We start from the raw sequence: 12,621 nt of genomic DNA, 5'->3' as shown, positions 1-12,621 counted from the left end.
CCTAGCCACAACGATCAGACAAGAAAATGAAATAAAAGGCATCCAAATTGGAAAGGAATAAATAAAACTGTTATTATTTGCAGATAACATGATACTACATAGAGAGAACCTGAAAGATTCCACATACACACACACACACACACACACACACACACACACACAAATGTTAGAAGGGATAAATGAATTTAGTAAAGCAGCAGGATACAAAATTAATATTCAGAAATGAGAAGTTGCACTTTTACATATCATAATGAACTATCAGAAAGAGAAATTAAGAAAACAATCCCACTTACAATTGCATAAAAAAATACCTAGGAATAAATTTAACCAAGGAAGAGCTATATTCAGAAAATTATAAGTCACTGAAGAAAGAAATTGAAGAAGATACAAATAAACCGAATAGATATTGTGCTCATGAGTAGGAAAAATTAACATTGTTACAATGTCTATATTGCTAAAGCAATTTATAGATTCAATGAAATCCCTATCAAAATAGCAAAGGCATTTTTCACAAAACTAGAACAAATAATTCTAAAATTTATATGGAACCATAAAAGACCCCAGACAGCCACAGCAATCTTGAGAAAGAAGAACAAAGTTGGAGGTATCACCTACCAGATAGCAAACTATACTACAAGTCTATAGTAATCAAAACAGATTTGTACTGGCATAAAAACAGACACGCAGCTCAATGGAACAGCATAGAGAGCCCAGAAATAAATCCTCGCCTATACAGTCATTTAATTTATGACAAAGGAGGCAAGAATGTACAATGATGTAAAGACAGTCTATTCAACAAATGGTGTTAGGAAAACTGAACAGATACATGCAAAAAAATATGAAACTGGACCACCGTCTTATACCATATACAAGAATAAACTCAAAATGAATTAAAGACTTAAATGTAAGACCTAAATCCATAAAACTCCTAGAAGAAAACATAGAAAGTAAACTCCCTGACATTGCTCTTAGTAATATTTTTTCTGATGTATCTTCTTGGGCAAGGGAAACAAAAGGAAAAATAAACAAATAGGACCACATGAAACTTAGAAGTTTTTGTACAGGAAAGGAAACCATTAACAAAATGAAAAGAAAACTTACTGTATGAGAGAAGATATTTGCCAGTGATATATCTGATTAGGGATTAATATCCAAAATTTATAAAATACTCACACAATTCAACACCAAAAAAAAAAAAAAATCCTATTAACAAATGAGCAGAAGACCTGAATAGGCATTTCTCCAAAGAGGACATACAGATGGTCAATAGACATATGAAAAGATGCTCAATGTAAGTAATCATCAGAGAAATGCAAATTAAAACCACAATGAGATATCACTTCATACCTGTCAGAACGGCTATCGTCAATAAATCAAAAAACAAGTGTTGGCGAGGATGTGGAGAAAAGAGAACCTTAGTGCACTGTTGGTAGGATTGCAAGTTGATACAGCTCCTATGGAAAACAGTTTGGAGGTTCCTCAAAAAATTAAAAATAGAACTACCTTATGACCCAGCAATTCCACTTCTGGATATTTTTCCGAAGAAAACCAAAACACTAATTCAAAAAGATATGTGTACCCCTATGTTCACTGCAGTGTTATTTATAATAGCCAAGATACGGAAGCAACCTAAGTGCATAACAATAGACAACTGGATAAAGAAGAAGTGGTACATATATGCATTGGAATATTATTCAGTCATAAAAAGAGTGAATTCTTGCCATTTGTGACAACACTAATGGGTCTAGATGGTACTATATTAAGTGAAGTAAGTCAGACAGAGAAAGGCAAACACCATATGATTTCACTTATATGTCGGATTTAAAGAATAAAATAAACAAACAAAACTAAAACAGACTCAGAGATACAGAGAAGAAACTGATGGTTGCCAGATGGGAGGGTTGGTGGGATGGGTGAAAAAGGTGAAGGGATTAAGAAGCATAAATTCGGAGCTATAAAACAGTCATGGGGATGTAAAGTACAGCATAGGGAATATAGTCAATAATATTGTAATAACTACATTAGACATAAATTATATAAATGTCTAACCACTATGCTGTACACCTGAAACTGATATAAAATAATACTGAATGTCAACTCCAATTGAAAAATAAAAATTAAAAAAACAACACACAAAGAAAGCACTGGCCTGAGACCTTAGGGAAAAAAACATAATTCATAGTTTCAGATATTCAAAATATGATGTGCTTTCCTCTTCTTCAGTGATGATGTTGTCTCAGGTTCCACTTGTATTTGGTATAGTGCATAAAATTATCTTTTAAAAATATTAGCGCAGAAAGAAGAGTTCCTATTTCATGTCATTTTGGCTTTCCCAGACATTCTGTTTCAAGGGATAAAATCCCCTTTCCTTTGCTTCGAAATAAGCTCTTTAATCAACTACTCCCAGATAACTTTGTTCTTATTTCTTTACTTTCCAAAAGACAAAACAATCTAATACTAGCTGCTTGGTTACTTTCTTTCTCAGTTCAAATTGCACTGAAATCCCTTGAAAGCATTTCAAAAAGGTCCAGACACTAGTTAAAATCTACTTTTGCTATCACAGTAAACAGAAGAAATGAGTTCTGGGAATAAGAAAGTTATTTTACATACAACTGCTTAAAAGCTGCCTAGTAATTAGACTACATGTACCAAGAATCTATTTAAGGGGACTTTTTTCCTTCTGTATATATGCTTATTCCTAGAAAAATACAAGAAAGGGAGGCAGAGGGAGATAGATAAAGGTAAAGGGGGTCAAATATATGGTGATGGAAGAAAATTTAACTTTGGGAGGTAAACACACAATGCAATATACGTATGTATTATTGAAATGTATATTTGAAACCTATATAATTTTATTAACCAATGTCACCCCAATAAATTTAAAAAAAAGAAAAATACAGTATTTGTTGTTTCCCTTGCAAAAAGTAACAATTTCTATAAATTAACATTTAATGCTAATCAATGTTCTTGGTAATGCCCAAATCTATGTTCTCTGTAATGTGATAACTAGAGATTCTTTTATATTTTAAAAGAAATCGAACTCCTACTTAATACAACCTTGCATAAGTATTACAAATACAATTGGAATATTGAGTTGCTGTATTCATTAGAGAGATAAGACCATGCCATGGCATTTGTATTCCAAATGCACCTTATTGTTAGTGTGAAAATAATTTTAGCCTATATTTGAGATCCTTGGAAAGTCTGAAGAAAAAAGCATTATACATTTATGCTTCTGACAGAGGTAGTAATTTTGGGAAAAACAAAGCGTTACTACTAAGTAGCGAGACTGATGTGTTAATAAACAATAATAAAGCAGCGTAGTAAGTATTTTCATCATGATTAAAAAGTAAGCAAAGACAGAATTTGAGGTATTGACATTTAATGAGGATTTGAAGATGATAACTATTTAAAAACTAACATTTATTGAGCATTTATCATGTGCAGCACTTTCTCACAACATTCCTATGAGGTTGGAATTATTATTATCCTTATTTACAGATGGGGCACCTGAGGCATTGAGAAGTCAAGTAAGTTACCAAAATCTCAAGACAGAAAGTGATAAGAGAAAAATTTGAATCCAAATATCTTGAAACCAAAGTCTGTACTGCTCTCAACCACTGCGCAATATTAGAAACAGATAATTTCTAGAAATTTAAGTAAGCAAAACAAGAATTGATTAATTATAAACTATGGTTCCAGTGGCATGACTGGCTAAATGACCTGAAAATCCTCCAGCTACCTAGTACTGGTGGATAAAATATGACATTTAAAAAATACATAGGTAACATGCATTTAAGAGATATATATGTATATAATACATACATACAGAAAAGCACGGGTGCCAGAAACACAGACAAAACTGAATTCTAGAGTAGTAAGTATGTGAGCTGAAATGATAACTAGATTTAGGGAGATATCACTTCTAATAACTTAGGGGTTCCTTGAGTTCAGATGTGGTAAGAAGCTGGAACTGAGACCCCTGTATTAATCTTAAACCCACAAAAGCCTTAGTGAAATCACAGATAGAAAAAAATCCAACTCTGTGCATTAGGAGACAAGAAGGAAAGGTTTTGATTCCTGTCTCACTCCAGCTGGGAAAACGTCCCCTGAGAATTTATAACCATAGGTCTACATTTCAAGCAGGTGTAGGATGCAAGTTTACACTAGCTACATAATCCAGGAAACTCCAAGCTGGTAAATTAACATGTACTGGGCCAATAATATGCCTGGGAATCCTGGAAGAAGTAAGGACAAAACACACATAGCAGCTGGAGCAAGAGCAAAAGAAAAGCAACTCCACGGTAGCAGGGATAGGGAGCAAGAAAATGTCTTGGCTAATAACATTGTACCTTTACCAACCTTTACCAAGCAGAGATCTCTTACTCTAGCAAAAGGGTGGGAAACTCCTGTTCAAGACCAACCACAGGTAGAAGGCAGAATTTAGTTGTCATAGGAAGGAGAGGCAGAAAGGCTGAAAAAGTCCTAGTTAGAAGGCCCACATGTACAAGGCCTTCCTAAGACTAAGAATCAGAATAATAGAGAACCTCCACTCTACCCACAAAACCACCTAACATGGAGTACCAAGCAACAGCAATCTACCTCCAGGGTAAGAGCAAAAATGTACAGAGAGAACCCCTCTGTGTCATGGGCATTCAGAAACAGTTGAAAGCTGAAGGTAAAACTCTTAACACTGAGAAAAACACTCCAGAACCCTACTTCTCATTCTAAGTATGTACACATGAATAGATTAATTTGAAGCCTCTAGTCTCCTGAACTTTACTATAGCAACAACGAAACTGAAACCAGTTCATTTCATGAGTAGATGGACTAAAACTTCTGCACCGATGGCATGATGGAAGAAAGGCATGCCCATTTCCAGGAATTAACACCATTTAGCTCAGTCCCTACTGTTAGACCCATGATATCTGACATTAAATAAAATATTATAAGATAGTTAAATAAGCAAGGAAAGACCCTAAAACATTCTTAGGAGACTAACATAAATACTTAGAGATGACACAAATGTTGGAAATACTTTTTAAAATACAGATTTAAAAAATAACAGTGATTAAAATGTAAAAGAGCTAGTAAAAAGTGTGGACGATATGCCTGAAGAAATGATCTTTAGCAGAGAGATGAAACTATACAGAGTTAAATGGAAATATTATAAATAAAAAATACGTCAAGTCTAAAGAGTTACTTTCACAGGCTGTGTGAAGACTCAACACAACTAAGAAAAGAATCAGTTAATATAGTTACTAACTATACTGAAGATAGTTTTATAGCAATTAGCCAGAATGAAACCCAAAATATACAAGGGTGTTAAAAGCAAAACCGAGCATCCAATAGCTTTGGGACAAAATCAAGAAGACTCACAAAAGTAAGTAATCCCAGAAAGAGAAGAGGGAGAAAATTAAATAGATTTGAGAAGCTCAGAGGACCTCAAACAGGAAAAATACCAAGATGAAAACACACACAAACCCCTAAACACATCACAATCACACTGCTAAAAACTAAAGATAGATAAATACTTGAAGGTTGTCAGAGGAAAAAAGACACAATACATGAAAAGGAACTAAAATAAGATTAAAAGCAGACTTCTCATCAGAAACTGTACAAGCCAGAAGCAACGGAGCGACATCTTTAAAGGGGGAAAAAAAAAGCTACTTCAAAAACTATCAACTCAGAATTCTAAACCCATAAGTTTTTGGTTTGATACAGTCTCATTCATTTATTCTTGCTTTTACTTCCCTTGCCTTTGAGGTCAAATTCATAAAATCTTCTCTAAAACCAAGGTCCATGAGTTTAGTACCTATGTTTTCTTCTATGTAATTTATTGTTTCAGGTCTTATATTTATGTTTTTGATATATTTTGAGTTAATTTTGGTGTATGGTGACTAAAAAGCTTCTGCACAGTAAAAGAAACCATCAATGAAACAAAAGAAACAGAGGACCTAAACAGACACTTCTCCTAAGAAGACATACAAACAGCCAACAGACATATGAAAAGATGCTCAACTTCACTAGCTATTAGGAAAATGCAAATCAAAACCACAATGAGATAATCACCTTACACCTGTAAGAACAGCTGTTATCAACAAGACAAGTAATAACAAGTGTTGGAGAGGATGCGGAGAAAAAGGAACATATATTGCTGGTGGGACTGTAAACTGGTACAGCCACTACGGAAAACAGTATGGAGGTTCCTCAAAAAAAATTAAGAATAGAATTACCCTATGATTCAGCAATCCCTCTTCTGGGTATCTACCCCCAATTTTTTAAAACATTTATTCATAAAGATACATGCATCCCAGTGTTCACTGCAGCATTATTTATAGTGGCCAAGACATGGAAATAACCAAAATGCCCTTCGATAGATGACTGGATAAAGATGTGGTACATCTATACAATGGAATATTTATTAGCCATTAGAAGAGATAGAATACTGCCATTTGCATCGCCATGGATGGGTCTAGAGATAATCATGCTAAGTGAAACAAGTCAGATGGAAAAAGTGGAGAACTATATGATTACACTCATATGTGGGATATAAAACTAACAAGATAAACAAACAAAAACTCATAGACACAGACAACAATTTAGTGATTACCAGAAAGTAAGGGGAGAGGGAGGAAATAGTCAAGAGTAAAGGGGTTCAAATATATGGTGACTGAAGGAGATTTGACTTCAGGTAGTAAACACACAATACAATATACAGATGATATATTATTGAGTTATACACTTGAAACCTATATAATTGTATTAACCAATAAATTTAATAAAAAATAAAAGTAAATAAAAATAAAAATAGTTTATGCTTTAAATATTGGCTATTAAATTAAAAATATTATAAACCCAGCAAAAAATATATTTCAAAAGAAAGATGAAATAAAAACTATCTGAGTGAATTAACTGCCAACAGTTGTGTTCACAGGAAGTGTTTAAAATATTCTTCAGACAGAAGAAATATGAAACCAAACAGCAACACAAAGAAATTAAGAAGTCCAAAATTAGGGAAAAAATAAAGCTAAATATAAGACATTTTTTCTTAATCACTCTAACAGATAAATTATTGTGTAAGGCAAAAGTACTAACAATGGATTGTGGAATTTATAGCATATGAAAATGAAAAATATACAACAGCATAATAGATAGAGGTATTTGGAACTATACTATTGAAATATTCTTATACCATATGTATAGTAGTATGTTATTATTTGAAAATTTTTAGTGATAAATTAAAGATGGATATTGTAAACTCTAGAGCAAACACTAAATATAGAGAGTGTATAACCAATGAGCCAATAGTGGAGATAAAACAGAATCATAAAAAATTTAAATAATCCAATGCCAGGCAAAAAAAAGAAGATAAAAGGAATAAAGAACAGAAGAGACAAATAGAACTAGCAAGGTGGTTTAGATTTAAATCTAAATGTATCGATAATTCCATTAAGTATAAATGGTATAAATATTCTTATTACAAATCAGGAGCATTATGTCAATTATATCTCAATTAAAAAATGGAAAAAAGGTCATATAACCCCCATGTTTAAAACCCTCAAATGGTTGCAAGTGTTCTGCATCTTGACTGTGGCAGGGATCATATGACCATAGGCCTTAGTCAAAATTCATAAAACGGTATATCTAAAATGGATGAATTTTGCTGTCTATAAGTCATACCTCAATAAACCTGACTTAAATTTCTTTTAAAAGTGAGGAGGAAAACAAAGACATTTTCAGATCAATTTATGAGTCCTCACTAAAAGAAAGACTGAAGGGACAAAGGTAGCACTACAAATCAGTGAGGAAAGGATGGATAACTCAATAAACAATACTGGGGTAAATGGCTATCATTATAAAAAATAAATAAATTAGATCCTTACCTTTCATCACATCCAAAGATGCAAGACGAGGCAAACACCAAAGTCCTAATTGTAAAAAGCACACTGCTTTCCCAGATCTTGACTCTTTTTCTGAGAACTACACTCCTGATCTCCAATACCCATGTTTGTTACTATAATGGCTTGGCCCTCAGCCAATCAGTTTTTTTCTTACAGGAATTTGAAGTCAGACTTGATGGTCCTGGTTAATCTATATTATTCAAGGTTAATCTATATTATTCAACCGATATATTTTGTAAAGTTAGGAACTGAGGCTCTTGTAGTAAATGGCCATATGCATAGAAAAACAGGGTCAGCATATCATCAAAGATAGACTAATGAGGCAGCTGTGCAGAAAATAACACAGAAGACAGGTTTTACAGCTAGAGAGGGAAAGATGGGGGTGAGGAGTCCAATTTTCACCTTCCAGAGGCCTCGTGGCTCAACTTTTCTCTGAGGTACACTTAGTTTAAAGTGAGTAACCAAAAGAGTAAACATTAGCTATATTACTGAGTTTTGCTGTCAGGAGATACAGAGAGATTAAGCCTCTGTGGCCACTTAGATTAGTGTCAAGAAGGATGATAGCCACAGGTGACTACACTGGACCCAAGTGGCAAGAAGTGAAGTCTGGGATATAAGGATGGAGACTCATCCCTCAAAACTTACCCAGATCATGGCCTTTTGACTAGCTGGTCCAAAAATAACAAGTACAAAGACTAACTTTATTGGAATATTACTTTATTAGAAGAGTCAGAAAATGACAGATTGTTTTCCTCATTTTACATACAACCTGGAAAACTTAATTAAATTTTAATTAAGACTTATAGATATCTAACAGCACTTTCTGAAGTGCAATTTAAAAAAAAATCAGAATGGCTGACAAATTAATGGAAAATAGTTCTAAAATATAATTAATAATGAATCAGGGTCTAATATTCTGTTAAATAGAACTTTCTCTGCTCTACCAGAGAACAGACTTTTTAAATAGCTAAATATATTTTCTCAGATTATAATAAATTTTACTAATTGTGTAGAAGTTTCAGCCTAAGGATGTTCTCTGTCAGGTAAAATTTTGAGTGGAGAGACACTCAAAATACGATTACGCACATCTTTATTTTATTAAAACAATACTATCAATATAAAGGATACTTAGATGTCTTGAAGTATCTACTAAAGTTTCCAAAGAATATAAACAAATGATAATTCAAACTTTTAGAATGTAAGATTTCCTGATATCTTTAATGTATCTCATATTCCAAGAAGACTGAAATTTTAATTATAGTTTTAAAGATAGTAAATGTGGTATCTTATTTCACATTTTTCTTAACCTAGTAATTAATAACAAGAATTTAGAAGTTAAATTGCCCTGGTTCAAATTCTGACTTGACCATTTATTAATTCAGTTATCTTACTAAATTTCAAATTACTAAATCACTCTGGGCCTCAATTTCCTCACCTGTAAAATGGAATAATACTTAACTCACAGGAGTTTATGAGGATATAGGATGCTTACAACAGTACTTCATGAATATGAGTTCAATAGTGCCTACCATAGTATGGTCCCACAAAAAGACTGCTAAAATTAGATAACGATGTGACTAAATAACCATTTACAGGAAACTATTTCTCAGATAAGAGTAATTTCCCAAGTTTTTCAAAGTAATGTAAATGAAAGAGTAACACTAAACACCATTTGGAAAATTCATATAGCTATCATACTATCAGTGATAGCAATTAAAAAAGATATCCATGAAATTGCATAAATTATCAAGTTATAATAATTTGATGGTACTATACATTGAATAGCCAATAACTGGAAACAGCCCAGGTGTCCAGCAATAGGAGAATGCATAAACAGTGATAAATTCATACAGTGGAATACTACTCAGCAACAAAAAATAGGAACATTATGCTGTATGGAAGAAGCCTTGCACAAAAGAGCACATACAGTATGAATAGTTTATATGATGTTCTTGAATAGGCAAAACTAACCTATGGTGGAAAATAATCATAATAAGAATTTCCTACAGTGGGGTGAGGGCGAGAATTTACTGGCAGAGGACATAAGAAAACTTCCTGGGATTTAGTTATGTTCTGTATCTTGACAGAGGTTTAGGTTGCACAATACATTTTTTTAAGAACTCATGGAATGGTGTTCTTAGAGTTTGTATATTTCATTGTATGTAAATTCTAACTCAAAAGAAAAAACAAATATTGAACTTTAATTAATGAAGATGCATGCTGAAATACTGAGGGGAAGTATACCTACGCCTGCAACTTATGCTAAAATGCATAAAAAAGGATGAGCTGATGAATGGATAGAGATGTGAATAAATATCTGATAAAGCAGCAAGAATAATAAAATGTTACTCTCAGGATCTAGGAGGTAATAGCTTTATGGGTGCTTACTTTAAAATCCTTTCTACTTTTCTCTATGTCTGAAAACTTTCAAATAAAGTCATTGAAAAATATATACTTTATGTTCCTTACCAACGCCTGGAGTTATCAACAATCACTCCATTATCTATGGAGAAAGTATCTGTTGGTAATCCAGCAATATTCCAAGCTCTAATTTTTACTGGATCACCCAGGGTCTTACTCAATGAGAACTCCTCTGAACATGGGATTTTTTTCTCCTGTAAGAAATAAACAAATATCTGATGTTTTCTTTCATCTTGTTGATTGGAACATTTTAAAATTAAAATATTGATTTGTCATTACATTTTATTTAATAACTCTAAAGAACAGGAAAAAAAAACAAATGGAAGGTTGGACTATCATGGGGCTGTAAAGTACAGTATAGGGAATATAGTCAATAATACTGTTAATAACCACGTATGGTGGCAAGTGGGTACTAGACTTATCAGGGGGATCACTTTGTAAGTTATATAAATGTCTATGTTGTACACTTGAAACTAATATAATGTTGAATATCAACTGTAATAAAAAAATTTAAAAAATATTTAAGTAAAAAAATAAAATATATAAAAAGAAAGTTGGACTGTGAAAGTATTTTATTGATCAAACAAGAAGCCAAAAAAGAAAGACCCCAAGTTTTCAATTATTTCTTCCCTTCTCTGTCTTTATTATCTTCCCCCCAACCCAAATATCCTAAAATGAACTTTAAATGTTTTAAAAAGAAATTTGTGAAATATAAAAACATTACCTTGCACAACATGCTCCAGTTTTTTGTACATGTTTGTCGAAAGCCAGAAGTGAAAGCACCAAGGTAGGCTATTACTCCTGCTGATACTAAAACATCACCAATTAAATTTTCATATACTATCTGAAGGTCATCTGCAGCTTGAGACCATCTGTGAGATAAATCAAAAGCAAAATAGCTTCAGAGAATGTTGGAAGACAATAATTGAAAGGAAAAGGGGCTTCTGGTATAAAACAAAAAGCCATGAAATGTTGAGTACTTGCTTATCTATAAAATGAAGAGGTTAGGTCCCTTCTAGTACTAACACGCTATAACATATCTATATTATACAAATGACAATCTACACTTCATTATTAAAATATTAGGCATTTCTTGCAGGAGTTGGCCCTTCAGAATAAGCAAAAACAAAAAGAACGCCGGCATTTTGTCTAATAATTGTCTTCAAGTCAATTTGGTCTAGTGGCTCTGCTATTTGTTTCAGTATTTACTGTTAGTCTGTAAAGCCTAGAGATATTTGTAATTCACTCTACAAAATTATATTTAAGTTGTATAGAAGCTAACCTACTACTGATAGGGTTGATATTTTTATCTTAAAGAAGCTTTTACAATAAAAAGGTATATTCCAAAATCATCTAATCTGTACTATAAAGTCAAAGACATATTATCTTATCAAGCAATTCATTCAACAAGTATAATTAATTAATGAGATAACTGGCTGCTCAGGATAAATAAATAGAAGAAAGCTAACTGGCTTTGTTAGATCAAGCCGGTTATATCTTCTTTGAAATAAATTTCAACAAAGTGAGCCATACATCCATTACTCTCTCCACAACACTTTATTATCGAAAATTTTGAACAAACATAAAATTGGTAAGAATTATACTGTGATCACCCACATACCATTTAGATTAAAAATTATCATTTGCCTTATTTGCTTCTGTCTGTCTGTCTCTGTCTCTGTCTGTCTCTGTCTGTCTCTGTCTCTGTCTCTGTCTCTCTCTTTGAAACATTTGAAAGCAAGTTGCAAACAATATTCCTGACATTGATATTCTGTTTGGTGAAGCCTGGCCAGGTGCCTGTACAATGTCCTACATTCTCAACCAGCCATTTTAAAATCAGTAATAATAACAAATACACAAAGAAAGTCACATATTCAAGCCTGACATTCTTAAATATTGTTAAAATGAGCAGAAATCTGACCTTGATTTTTCTCCACCTAGTCCTCCAATTAATTTTGAGGCTCTTTCAAGTTTCTTAGCACAGAGTTCTACCTGATCTTCTAAACGAGCCTTTTCATCAGTTTTCTCAATAAATATTCTTTGTAAGTTTTCCAAATGATTTTCAACTTCTACCAATTCTGCTCTCTTCTGATTCAAAAGCTCCATTGTTTCAGCTAAGGACTTCTGAGCTTCTGTTAAGCGGGCTTTCTTAGGAGCCACTACCTGTTTGGGAACAATTTATACAGCTGTGATATGTACTCTGTAAAGCCGACATCTATATAATCCTTTAGAGATATTATGGATTAAAAATGTTTATCATTACATATACACTTACTACCTATTATAATTATACAAA

General features: G+C 32.8%; 1 protein-coding gene across 1 annotated transcript in view; it reads right to left on the bottom strand.

Annotated features, from left to right (window-relative positions):
- DNAH12 (dynein axonemal heavy chain 12) overlaps positions 1-12,621 on the bottom strand; it is a 200,616-nt gene that overhangs the window by 44,282 nt on the left and 143,713 nt on the right. The window contains 3 exon segments of the mRNA XM_025050737.1: positions 10,374-10,519; positions 11,050-11,197; positions 12,247-12,488. Coding sequence (XP_024906505.1) covers positions 10,374-10,519; positions 11,050-11,197; positions 12,247-12,488 — 536 coding nt within the window.

This window comes from Pteropus alecto, unplaced genomic scaffold (assembly GCF_000325575.1).
Source record: "Pteropus alecto unplaced genomic scaffold, ASM32557v1 scaffold75, whole genome shotgun sequence".
Classification (NCBI taxonomy): domain Eukaryota; kingdom Metazoa; phylum Chordata; class Mammalia; order Chiroptera; family Pteropodidae; genus Pteropus; species Pteropus alecto.
This window is presented reverse-complemented; position numbering and strand designations above follow the sequence as displayed.